At 34.2% G+C, this 13,686-nt stretch overlaps 1 protein-coding gene across 1 annotated transcript in view; it reads right to left on the reverse strand.

Annotated features, from left to right (window-relative positions):
* Nucleotides 1–6,968, reverse strand: part of LOC113511249 (E3 ubiquitin-protein ligase MYLIP) — a 41,804-nt gene extending 34,836 nt beyond the window's left edge. Inside the window, exon 1 of the mRNA XM_052892117.1 lies at nucleotides 6,643–6,968. Coding sequence (XP_052748077.1) covers nucleotides 6,643–6,726 — 84 coding nt within the window. The 5' untranslated portion in view covers nucleotides 6,727–6,968. The remainder of the gene's footprint in view (nucleotides 1–6,642) is intronic.
* Between the last annotated feature and the right edge of the window lie 6,718 nt (nucleotides 6,969–13,686).

The raw sequence follows: 13,686 nt of genomic DNA on the forward strand, positions 1-13,686 counted from the left end.
GGACAGATATCAAAGGGGCAGAGATTCCTCAATTAATCAGTATTTCTCCTGTTTATTTTACTAAAGATATTTGTCAATTTTAATATCACATTATCTACTTTAGGCTATTTTGGTATATTTTTTATATACAACTCAGAATGGCAAACGTGCTGACGGTCCACCTGATGGAAAGTGGTAACCGTCGCCTATAGACATGAGCAGTATCATGGACATAACAGAGTATACTGTTTCGCCCATGATACCCCACATACCTTGCCATTCCTGAGGACTCAGGTGTTATTCCTCTGTACCCTGTAAATTCACTACATATCCCACTCTTCATACCGAAATGCAGCCATGTAAACACAACTGCTCCACGGTATAAACACGTATGAGACAGAGGTGCCTAAGCAAACGACTTTTGTACAAAATCTTCCTCTGGTGTTTTCATATTTCAAGATATTATGGAATCGTTACTCTTTATTAGGACTACGAAAAAGTCAGCGACGGCATATATATATATATATAGATTTAAATATATACTAATTATGTAGCGTATGGAATGCTATTTAAACGGATACAACAGTGATTTTATTTATTACACCACACTGACACTACATTCGTTTCTACATCGCACCCGTGCGGAGTCGGGGCATGTCGCTAGTATTTTAATTATACTTGTACACATGTTAGTATTGCGTTTCGGTCCACAGGATCCGGTTTGAAGTGCCCCACAATGTATGTTATCAAGCCTTAATCCGTTTATCGTTCCTTTATCTATGATAATGTAAAAATTAAAAAAAAATACATAGGCTTACACAAATCACTATGTAAACTACGTTTCTACATTAGTAAATAGATTATTAACTTAAATATAGTTCTATCTATAGCCATGATAGTTTCCAGGGGGAACAGCGAGGAGGCCGACCTGGTTGGGTATATTGCTAGCAATGGGATTCTCAGTCTCCATTATTAACAACCCCCTCCCCCCCACAAGTTTAGAGCTGTTATGACGACGATGATATGATTCCATACCGAAGTATTTTTTGTGGTACAAATTTGTACATTGTTTGTTGTTAACATGACTGATTATGTAACCTATATTATAACAATATGGCTACAAATAGATAAGCTTATTGTTACATGTTAAATACAATTTAAACATAACCAAGTAACCCTCAGATAACCCCATTTCCGAGGTAACCGTGCTTGGCAACCACTACAATCAACAATCGTATCGCTCAGTAACCGACGTCTGTAGGTCTGTATATCACAGGATGGGACGTCAACGACATAAAGATGATAAAAACTATATGTTTAATCACTAGTCGTTGTCTATGACTTTGTTTATCTAAATTAGAAAGAAATATCCAGAACAACACTATCGCGTACGAAATAAAAATATATGTAGAATATTGTTAATGAATGAGCTATTTTAAAGACATAGACCGTGTTTTAATCTGTAATCATTAATAAGTAGATTGGCTGTGTGGTCCCGGCATAGAATAGGACATCCCTTCTTTTCCCGTGGGTGTCGTAAGAGGCGACTAAGAGAGGGTAGAGGATGGGCAGCAGCGTCCCTCTTAAAACATCGTTAAAGCCTAACTGCGGTTGCCAATATACCTGTCAAGAGTGGCAACTACTGGTAACACCCCCATTATGGGGAAGGCTATGTTCAGCAGTGAACAGTAATAGCTGAAATAATGATGATAACGAAGTAGGTTTGCAGCAAAATCAAAAATTGTATTTTTAGTGGGTACATTACAAAAAGATAGTAAAAATAAAACTTTGAAATTTTAGCTGCATCTCTAAAAAAATTTATGATATTTTCAGTTTATTGAATGTAAAAAAAAAAAAAAATTAAATGCCAATGCTCTTTTTTAAAATAAGATTTGCGAGGTTATTAGGTTCATAAAGCGATGGTAACATTGCTTTTTATGAACCTATTTTGGGCTGCCAACTTTTATTTGATAATGGTTAATGTAATTGACATTGGTTTTTCAAAATAGGAAAAAACATTGTGTGTTACCAAAATTTTATTTTGGTATTGATATTAGGTATATATATTTTACCAAAATTTTATTTTGGTATTTATATTAGGTATATATATTTTACCAAAATTCAATCATTGAATATTCTAAAAATATATTGTAGATTAAAAATGTATTTTCCTACGATTCAGATTCGAATTTAGTTTAAAAAAAAACTATTAGATGATCCAATTTTTTAACCTATAAATTAAGTATTAGAACTCTGTTGTAAAACATCTTTGTTTTACCGAGTAATGGTTTTAGTGAAATTTAAAGGCATGAGTTTACCCAGCATCCATAAACTGTCCAATCTACAATTAAATAATATTTCAGTTATATAATGAACAAGATTAGATGTAATAATAATATGTTGAACATATACAGCAATGAGAACTAGCGAAAGTTGCGTTTTTGAAGCAAGCGATGCAAGTGAAAGTTGATGGGTAGATGTTATAAGCTGTAGTATTGGTAAAACATGGCGGGCTTCGTAAAAAATACATTAAAAACACGTAATTGTCTATGTAGTATAATTTATAGCTATATGGAAATAGAGCATACGATTCGCCTAATGGTAAAGCCACTGCAATGCACCATTGAGGTTGCAACATTGAGGTAATGGAGATCTTGAGTCACAGTATCCAGTAATTTCATTGGCATCATGTCATCATCATCATCATCGATAAATTGTTGAAACTAAGATCACCACCACCGCCTCATACAACTTCGTACAATTCTCAGGTAAATTAAACTCCGTTACATGTAATAGTTACCAGGCGCACATAAATATACAGGTGATGTATCTTACCACATTTTTATGTAGTAAAGTTACATGTACGCAAAATATGCAAATCTATATTGATAAAAAAATATTAGTACGAATGTTTAATAAATAGTTAATTTCCCTACAAACCGAAGTTCCGATTTAATAGGGTACAAAGTCTACGATAATAATTGTGACGAACAATGCGAAGAGAATGTTACATGCAGAGGCCGTATGTGGCGTCACGGCACGAAGTCCACGTTACCAATTGAGGATATTACAACAGTAACCAATGATACAACATGAAAATGTGATAAAAAATATAAGCACCTAGTATTGGTCTCGATCAAAGTCCAGCATTAACAAGCGTACCACCGAAACTACGAGGATATTGTAACAAACAATGCGACAACGTTACCCAACCCAACAGAGGCCGTACGCGTGACGTCACAGCTCAAAGTCCACTATAGCAATTGGAAAGTTGAACGATGGAAGCCAGTGTATTAAAAGAACATTGTAAATCAACAGGTAACTAACGATATGGGTACGCTTGTATTTTAATTACATCTCAGTTGGTATATGAAAGAAACATAATTAGGCAACTTTACAATGCAGTCGGTAAGTACTGCAAGTATTGCACAATTTGTTTACGTTTTAGTTTTCAATGTAGGCCAATAAAGTCCACTGTAATTTTCACTTGGTTGTGGCTACAATTTTAACACGTTCTTGTAAAGTCTGCAGTAAAAAATAGACCATTTGAAATTGTACCCTAAGCTAGCCTCATATTTTTTTACACAAAGTACTAGGGCAGCATAAAATCGAAGTACTTATATAGGCAAATTTTTCACCACGTTTTGTCACGAGTTTGTGACCTCTTTACGTGAGTAATTAATGTGAGTTTGAGCACTCATGTAGTTAAAAATAACCCCACCGCTTGTGGTGAACTTTGGAGTGTAAGGTTAATGTAGTTAAAGCGATGTAGACTGAGAAATCCATTAGATGTAAGTAAATTAAAAGCAACGTACATTTTTCCTCGTTCCTTCTAGTTAATTATTGAGTCGTTAATTACTAACGATATATACATGCTGATGCATTCAAATCTTTGATTTGCATTGAAATTTATATTATGTAAATTTTTAATTGCCATATGTATATTTGTACGCATATATTATTTACAAAAACCTGTTGTACATATCAAATTTAGACTATAAGTTTTTCATCGTAGATAAAAAAAATATAAGTAATAAAAAATTAACACGAATTATTCTAAGGCGCGTAATTTTTATGTAGGTATATATATATTAAACGATCTTCAGAGATCATATTCTCTACTTATACAAGGTCGTGTAAAACCAAAAGCAAGGTTTCAATGTAGCCAGTCACATTTGGTTGCAATTATCTTTTGCATTGCCGTAATGTACCATTTGATTTATGGTTTCTTTGTTGAAACATTAATACGATCGAAATTTCGAAAGCGTCTAATTAAATTGTTGAGATAAAAGTACTTATTGCTCTGTAATCGGTGACACATCCAGTACGAAAGGAAATAATATTTGTGAATCACTTGCATCTACCTACATTCACTCTGTTATCAAATAAAATTTAATTTTAATTATAAATAGACGATATTGTTATAGCTACAAAGCTTGGAGTAGTGCGTACTTAGTTGTCACAAAAATTCATCTCTAATTTAACCTTCTTAGGGGTGATATTATTAAAACTGAATCTAAAAAAAATGGTAGCTTACTCTATTAGGCCTCAGCTTGCAAGTAACCTTTGTTCTACCATTTGTTATTGGGAGATCGTACAACTCTGCATATTACGAGGTCGCTGTATCTATTACAGTATACAATTTACTATGAATATATATAGTCTGTTAGAGATATAAAAAAAAAATGCATTCATTCTAAATTCAAACTTCGCAGTTGTACAAACTTTTTCTATGGTTTCCTTTTCTCGATTCTAAACTCTAGCACATTTGTATTAGAGTTGAACGCTCAACGAATAGAATGGTTCTTGCAACGATCACGCAGCATGCACGTGTACGCGCTCACGGTGAGTTCACAGCTGTTCAAGTTGGACTTTGGACTCGGCTACAATCACCGGCGATTTGTAACGTCTTGCTCGATTTAGCTAAGGATGAATTTCTATGTTATCTTTGGCTTTAATTGTAGAATAGATTATTCTAACAATAGTTTAGATCTTGACAAATTAGGCTAATGATTAAAATAAAAGATAAGTTGTCATAGACAAAGCATTATTTATTTAAATATCTAGGCAACGTTTTGTTTAGACTAAGGTTTAGACAGTGTTTCTATTTTATTTCTATCATAATATACTATGTGCTTTCGTACTTTCTATGATCACCATATGTATGAATACTAGTCATTACTAGACTATCGTTTCTTTCTTCACAATGCTCAATATTGTAGATAGTGCGTATTGCAACTAGGTATTTTCATTGTACAGAGCAAATCCCCAATGTAAAGTACATTCTGGTTATAAATAGTAAAGTGAGTCAGTTTGTAACTACTTTTACAAGAGCGAAACGATTTTAATGAACTTTTGGAGAGATATGTATTTTTTTTCTGGAAATATTAACCAATTCGTAATCTATCTGGAAACAAAATTTTTACATTTACACGCTAAGGTAAATGAGTATTTTGAAAGTCTACAAAACAGCTGAATCTATCTAGGTAATGTGTTGAAATTCGCAAGTATTGGAGTTCGGCCAAAAATGTCTGCACATCGACAGAAGTGTTTTAGCGCCTGAATTTTATCCTTTTTTTTTTTACAAGTGCAAAAGAAAACAAACCATAAAGAGTGTACATTGCTTACACAATCGTTTAAAAGATAAATATGTTCTGTTAATACAGATTGATGCTGGCCATGTCATACTTTGAACTTCTGGTTGGAAACAGGTTTTATACGTTAGTGATGAAGCTGCGGTAAATAGGTACCTCATAGGTCGGTAAGGTATTCATTATGAAACGGTGACCTCCGTAGGGTAACGGCACCTATTGTGTAAAATACATTTCTTTGCGCTAATGAAGTCCCAGATTTTCGGACTTTGATGTTTGTTTGACTTTCCAGATATTTATTACCTGGTTTCTAGTACATAGTAAGTGTGTTTGAGAATTAAGCAAATTAAACTGATAATTTGCTTGATTCTCGATTTTGAATTGGCTTGCTTTATTGAAGTTCATTATCATTTTTTTTTATTATCACATTTGTCATGTACATTGCTTGTCAGACTGTTAATTACATTAATATCATACCTACATGATTATACCTAATTAATTATTTATATAATAAGTATTAAATTTTGATAAGTTTTTTTTTTCTAAAAAGTTACTAAATATATAAATAATATTAAAATGTAATATCTATATGATAGATCACGACGGTAAGGCGTGAACGGAGCGCCCTACCATGCCGTATGCCGGGTCCAAAGTCCGCAAGGTAACACTGACGTCGTGTCGATACGATAGCGCGAACGTGCTTCATACAATGCTTTTGTAACAAACTAATATGATTTCTCATACATTAGATTACAAATTATTACTATAAAATATCGCATAAAGAAATTGTTATTATTTACTTACTTTAATGAGTAAGTAAATAATCACATTACTTAATATTCTACAATGTAAACAAAAGAAAAAAACGCATGCATTTCATTTCTTGCATTTGTTGAGTTGTCTGGTTTGTAATACTTATATTCTAAATTTAAAATTTTAAGAAAAATTAGGTTGCCTATAAATAAACGTTTCAGATTCAAGCCAACATTCCGCCAACAAATCTGAAAGTGATTGCAATAAAGTTATAAAAATACCAGACAACTTGGTAGACTTTAAAAAGGGAAACGCTTACCTTCTCAAGACACTCCTGTCCAATAGAGTTAGGATCAGCCTTCACTTCAAGGATCACAGAATTGGGCTGACTTATCAACCACATTTTGATTATTTAGGTGAAAACCGTAAAATAGTTAAAGAGGTCGTAATTATAAAACGTGCCGATACTTTTAACTTTAACACTTTTGGTTATTGATTATTGTTTATCTCACTCTCGTAAAGAATTTATTTAAAAATGTCTTTCGTAAATTGCACTGAGCAATGTTTATCGCGTATTCTTTATGGAAGTAAAACTGTGAATACCTCCCGACGACGGCCATACTACGTTAAGTTTGCCACCGAAATGATAAAGAAAACAGTGACGTGACTCGGAGCACTTACCACGCGGCTCCGCACTAGTAGCGTTTCAATTATATCGGATAACACTATTTACATTGCTGCTACATTTGTCTGGGCTAATAACAATGTAAAGGTAAAGAAGGCAATGTATAATGTATAAAGCGATTTAATTAATACAGAAAACTTAACCGTTTATTGCTTGTAAAGAGTGGGGTTTGCATGCTATTTCGTTTTATTCTGTATCAATAGAAAAGGACGAAAATAATGGAGACCATTCCCCCTTGACGGCTAGACGCTGTGACGGGAATCTGTGATTTCAAGCCGACTTCACACAAAAATAATGAGATTTTTAACCCTTTGAGTGTCAAATAATAAAAATAAATGAATAATGTTTTGGCAAAGTTTACATTAATCATATTATATTTATGTAACTAGGAGTAGGTATATATAATATTTTCCTTAAGAAAGCAGACTTATGTATACTTAAATTTTAATACTAAAAAATTTAAAGATAATGAAAGTGTAACAATGTCGAAATTATTACAGAAAATCTCTAAATGAAATTGTTACAAATTAAAACATTCAGTATTTTTTTTTATTTGTGTTAAGTATTAATAGACATCAGCATATTTATGGTCGTTTCAATTATTGATTTGTTTACAGTTCAAGTTTTATTTGAAAATAGAAATAAACGATTAAGTATATTCAAATATATATATATATATATATATATATATATATATATATATATATATATATATATATATATATATATATATATATATATATATGTACATTTTCAATTATTTAAATTATTTGTAGTATAAATCTTTAATCACATGTTATAGTAAAGTATTACGATACACCTTCAACGGCGATCGGATCGGACCACCTAGCTTGACGCAAGAAGGCGCTACCGAGAAAGACACCTGCGTCCAGTCAGCACTTTAATTCCCACAGCAAAATTACCCAGTTCCTTTGTATTTGATTCGATGTGACTTCATTTACAGATCACACATCGATCTGAAGGCACCTATTATTGTAACAATTAATTTTATGATTAAATTTAGTTATTTTATAAAATTTTTTTTTTTGGCTCTTCCGCCAGCGACTTCAATAACTCACATGCAAATAATAAATATTACAAACCTTTGAGAAAGCGGTAAAGCGAAATCTATATTAAAAATTAAATGCCTTTCATTGATACTGTTTTTATAATAATGAAAAAGTTAGCAAGGACGAAGTCAGGCCAAGTGGCTTATCGTGACAAGTGCACCAGGAATTAACCGCTACGGCTTCCAGGATCGCGTGGAGGTCGACCTACAGCTGTACTCTTGAATCTAATATCAATATCCAACCAATCTATTACCAATGTTAATTTTACACTGCACTCATGAAATAACAGAAATTAATTTATAATTGGGATCGGTTTACAATAGTATGCATTGACAAGTTGCACTAATGGTTGACTGGGAGAGAATGCTTTTAGCATTAAGTCCGCCATGTACACATATTTGTACTAATGAATAAATAAATAATATGCATCTATCAGAACAATATGGAACTGTTATATCCCTAGTATGGCAATTCGAGAGTGATCGGAGTTTGTTTCAAGAGTAAACCCATTGACAGGTTGGGGGGGGGGGGGGAATTGTTAGTAATGCAGACTACCAGCCCATCGTGACGAATTCAACGATAAATTAGTTACGATGGTTTCCAGGGGAACCGCGTGGAGGTCCACGCGGTTCCTGATACGACGACCTGATAAGGTGTATTGCTAGCAATTAGACCCCATTACTAACAATCCCTTTCCCGCTGCGGAACTAGTTTGGCTGTAGCTCTCAGAGCGGTAGCTTCAAAAATTAGGAGTGCGCTTAAGTTGTTTAATCTCCGATGGGGGGGGGGGGGGGAGATATTTATCTTATTTACTAATGCGGGTAACCAGACCCATTGCTAGCTATATACCCTGTCAGGTCGGCCTCCTCGTGGTCTCCCCTGGAAACTATCGTGCTGAATGCCAGGTGTATTCATCACGATGGGCTAACTGACCTGCTTTTTCATTTTCACCTATCATCGATCACTGGTGCTACGCCAGCGTATACCGTAAGCGCGGGCGGGGTTTACCATTCCATTGTCAATCACTAAAAAACCCACTAACAGGGTATATTGCTAGCAATGGGACCACGGGCCCGCTAGCTGTTCTTGTTACATACGATTATAAAAAAAATGAACTACTACTACTACTACAGTGATGTATATATATATATATATATATATATATATATATATATATATATATATATATATATATATATATATATATATATATATATATATATATATATATATATATATATATATATATATATATATATATATATATATATATATATATATATATATATATATATATATATACATACGACGAGATGTCTGTATGTATGTAGGTATAACGGGAATTTTGTAATTTACTAGGTAAATTATTTTGTTTCCGACAACTGTTTCGACTACATCGGGAAATCTTCTTCAGGGGGAGTACAGCGCTTCGCGTTACAGCGTCTCGTCTCGCACTGACGTCGTCGGTGCGGGCGGGGGTGGAGTAAAAAATAAAAAATGAACAGAAGTATTAAAACCGACGGGATGTTTCATAAATCAGTAACAAGTAGATGGAAGTCGTTTCGCAATAAATAGCATTTCGCTCCGCACAGAAAAACAGCGATGAAGTTGTCATATATATCATGATGATGATGATGATGATTGCCATCATCATCATCATCACCAGCCTCTAACTGTCCACTGTAGAACATAAGCCTTCCTTCTTGTTTGCCATTCTAAGTTGTATAAAAAAATATATATATATTATTACTAGCTCAGAATTTTTTCAATAGATTTTAGTGCAATTCTATTTAGCTAATAGAGATGGGGTTGTTAAAATTTTGACTGCAGTATGATATTGTTACAGTGAAATGTAAATATCCTAGTACTAATTTTCAAAGAGTGGGGGGAAAGGGATTGTTAGTGATGGAGACTGAGAATCCCATTGCTGGCAATATACCCAACCAGGTCGACCTTCTCGCGGTTCTCCCTGGAAACTATCATGGTTAATTTCTGATGTATTCATCATGATGTGCTAACTGGCCTGTTTTCATTCTCATCTATCACCCTTCACTGGTGCTCCGCCAGCGTATCCCGTTAGCGCAGGCGGGGTTACCATATTATTTTCACCCATCAAAAAAAAATTTTAAAGAGTTTCACTCATGTACCGATTGATTTTTGTATGTTATGCTAATTTCGACCTTTTGACGCGTTTATCTTGTATTGAATAATTAGTTTTATTTCTCTCGGCGTTTTGTTGTATTTTTGAAGCAACAAGCGCGTGTACAACATATTCAAATAATTTATATCTAAACAAAACAAAAACCATTTAGGGATTATTTTATGTATGAAATCCTCGACGAATGAGTTTAACTCACACTTGACAGTTTTTTTTATAAATAAAGTAATTACTTAATTTTTGTCGTTAGATAGGTATCATTAATTTACACTCTATAACTTTTTTTTATTCTACAAAGGTAGCAAACGAGCATACAGACCGTCTGTAAACGGTCATTGTAGCCTATGGACGCCTGCAACACTAGTAGCGTCACGTGCGTGTTGCCGACCCTAGAGAAACCAATATATATATATTTTTCATATCATCAGTCTTTTATTAATTAATTTAGCCATTGATCAGATAATAAAATAAACATTTATTATTCTACTAGTCAAGTTGTAAAAAAAAAATAGTTATATGCCATTTTGTGGTGGCGGCCATTTTGGATTTGAAATTTGTCATAGTGTATAGTATTCTACTACTTAAGCCCTTTTATTTGATACATATATTGAATGAGTTGTGAAAAAATGTAATCTGACATTTTGTGGCGGCGGCCATCTTGAACCGATTTCCATCAAACATACAATAAACATAAAACACTCCTGACTAATTCACCTTTCAAACAAAAAAAATCGGTTCATTCGTTTGCACACGCACACGACACGTTTGCGCACACATCTGCACATTCACACACACATAGAAACATGTCAAACTTATAACACCCCGTCTATTTTGTCTCGAAGGTTAAAAATATAACTTGCGCATAGAGCATAGACGCCATCTTGTCGGGAATAAAAAAAAAATTATGAACCATTGGATTTTATGAACTAGGTAATTACATCACCAAATTATTAAACAATAGACGCTAAGTTGTCACTTGTAAAAATCAATTTTTTTTTTCATTATTCTTTATTAACAGTAGGGGTTTTTGGTCACCTTTCTCAAGATCACCCAGATATTATTCGTATCTTGGGTAAATACAGTTCAACATAAATGTTAACAATGCACACAATTGTAGACTAAGCCACGTGCAAACACGCCGAACAATTGGATATTAGGCGTAGTTATGACAAGTTACAAAAAACCCAAGTTGTTTGGTAAAATCATCGAAAATTATATGTAGGTAACTAAGTATTTGCCTAGTACAATGTACTTGGGTGGTCTCGGCATAGAATGGGCCACTCCTACCTTTCTCCTTGGCGTCTCAAGAGGCCACTAAGGGAGGGTGAGGGATAGGCAGCAGCGGCCCTCTTAAAACATCTCTAAAGCCTAACTGCGGTTGCTAATCCACCTGCCAAGGGTGGCAACTACTGGTAAAACCTTCTAAGGGGAGGCTTATGTTCATCAGTGAACTGTTAAGAGCTGATAAGGTGATGATGATGAATGTATTTATATTTTTAAATAAGTGAAAACAATTAACTTGCATTCAACAAAAAACCGATTTCAATTGCGCTTCAATAAAATCAATTATATTGATTAAAAAATAAACTCCTAAACCGATTTTGATAAAAATTCTATGGTATCCAACTTGCGAGTATGTCCTTTCTGATAAAAAATATCCCAATTGGTTTACAACTGACGGAGTTATGAGGAAACAAACATGTAAACAATGTGGCGTCCACCTGGTAGAAAGTGGAAACTGTTACCTATAGACATGAACAGCAGCGTGGACATAATAGGAAACACAGCAATGCCTATGGCACTCTTCAAGCGCTGCCATTCCTGAGGACGACTACGAGAATATTGTATTTTCAGACCTTGTAAGTTTTCAGTATCTTTAAAAAAATGCAAGTGGGTTCAAGGTACCCGCATATTAATTTTACAGTCTCCCTGTGGTTCCTCGAGAGTTGCCATTGTGCTGAAAGCAACATTCGGCATGCCCACATTTCGCCGAACATATTTTTTTTAACAGATGATAATGAAATGGTAGCTCTGCCTGCGTTTTTAATATATGCTGACGGGGCATCAATGAAGGAATAGGTGAAGATGAAACAGGTCAACTGGCCCATAGTGGCGACTTCATAAGGAATTAATCAAGATGGTTTCCAGGAGGAACCGTGTGGGGGTTAACCTGATAGGATTAATTGCTTGCAATGGGGTACCCAATACTAACAAACCCTTTCCCCCCTCGTCGAGCATATTAGCAGATTATAAAGAACTATTAGCGTAGAATGAGACAAGTGACGAGCCTACTCACTCGATTTTTTTATAAGATAGTAGGAAATTGTCAGGGAATCCCTCACACCCTAGAACCAAAATGCTCACGCACAGTGTGGTTTCATAAGAGTTTCTCCCGCGATCAATCAGAATGCGGAATGATTTTCTTTTCGAGGTTTTCCCTAGAGACTACAGCATGGGATTCTTCAAAAAGAGCATATTATAGTTTCTTAAGAGACGGAAATACGCGCGTGACATCCTGGGTATTCCAGGCGTCCGTAGGTTACCGTAACCCCGTTTACCATTAGACGGGATGTATACTTGTTTGCTATCATAATAGCACCAGGGGGATCCAATGACGGAAAAAAAATTGCACGAAAATATTTAATAGATGGCGATACTAGTCGCGATTTACTAGTATAATATTATATTATCTGTGGTAGTAGATAAAAAGTAGGAAATTGAAATTTGCGCGATTATTTTGGTGTCAGTTAAATTCAGACTCATGACTTTTAAAGTTTACGCCGGTGCAATATACTACCAGGTCATGATTTTCTATACCTACTTGGCGCGATAAAATATGATGCGGGTGACAAAATCCATAGAAAAAATTACAAAAGCGTGAGTCGACAAATATACATGTCTATCGTCTGTATCATCTATCATCTGCGCTAAAGGGATTTTTGGTAATGGAAACTAGCAGATTAGCCTTACTAGCAACATACTCCGTCAGTTCGACCTCTTAGTTTTTTCCCTGGAAACCATCGTCATTTATTCTCAATGAATTCGTCATGATGAGCCAAATGACCTGCTTTCATCTTCATCTGTCAGCTTAGGCGGGTTACTATTCCATTCTCATACATTTAAAGACATATATCTCTGCTAAAAAAAATGTATTAACACGATTAAAATAGTTGTGAATAAATACTCTTCCTCTAATCTACTTCACACAATTTCCATGGATATTTATATAAGTAAATTATAACTTTTGTATTCAACGTATACCGCCATCTATTAGATATTTTTGATATTATACGATACTTGTACAACACTACATAGCACGAGCTCTGCAGATAACTACCAACCCAACGACAAAGTTTTATTTCATTTTACAAAAATGATACTCCTTTTTATATAATATGATATTTTAATAAATTTATATATTTTGTATAAAATTATTCCAAATAAGATTTA

Source organism: Galleria mellonella, unplaced genomic scaffold (assembly GCF_026898425.1).
Source record: "Galleria mellonella isolate WM207_F2 unplaced genomic scaffold, CSIRO_AGI_GalMel_v1 utg109, whole genome shotgun sequence".
Classification (NCBI taxonomy): Eukaryota; Metazoa; Arthropoda; class Insecta; order Lepidoptera; family Pyralidae; genus Galleria; species Galleria mellonella.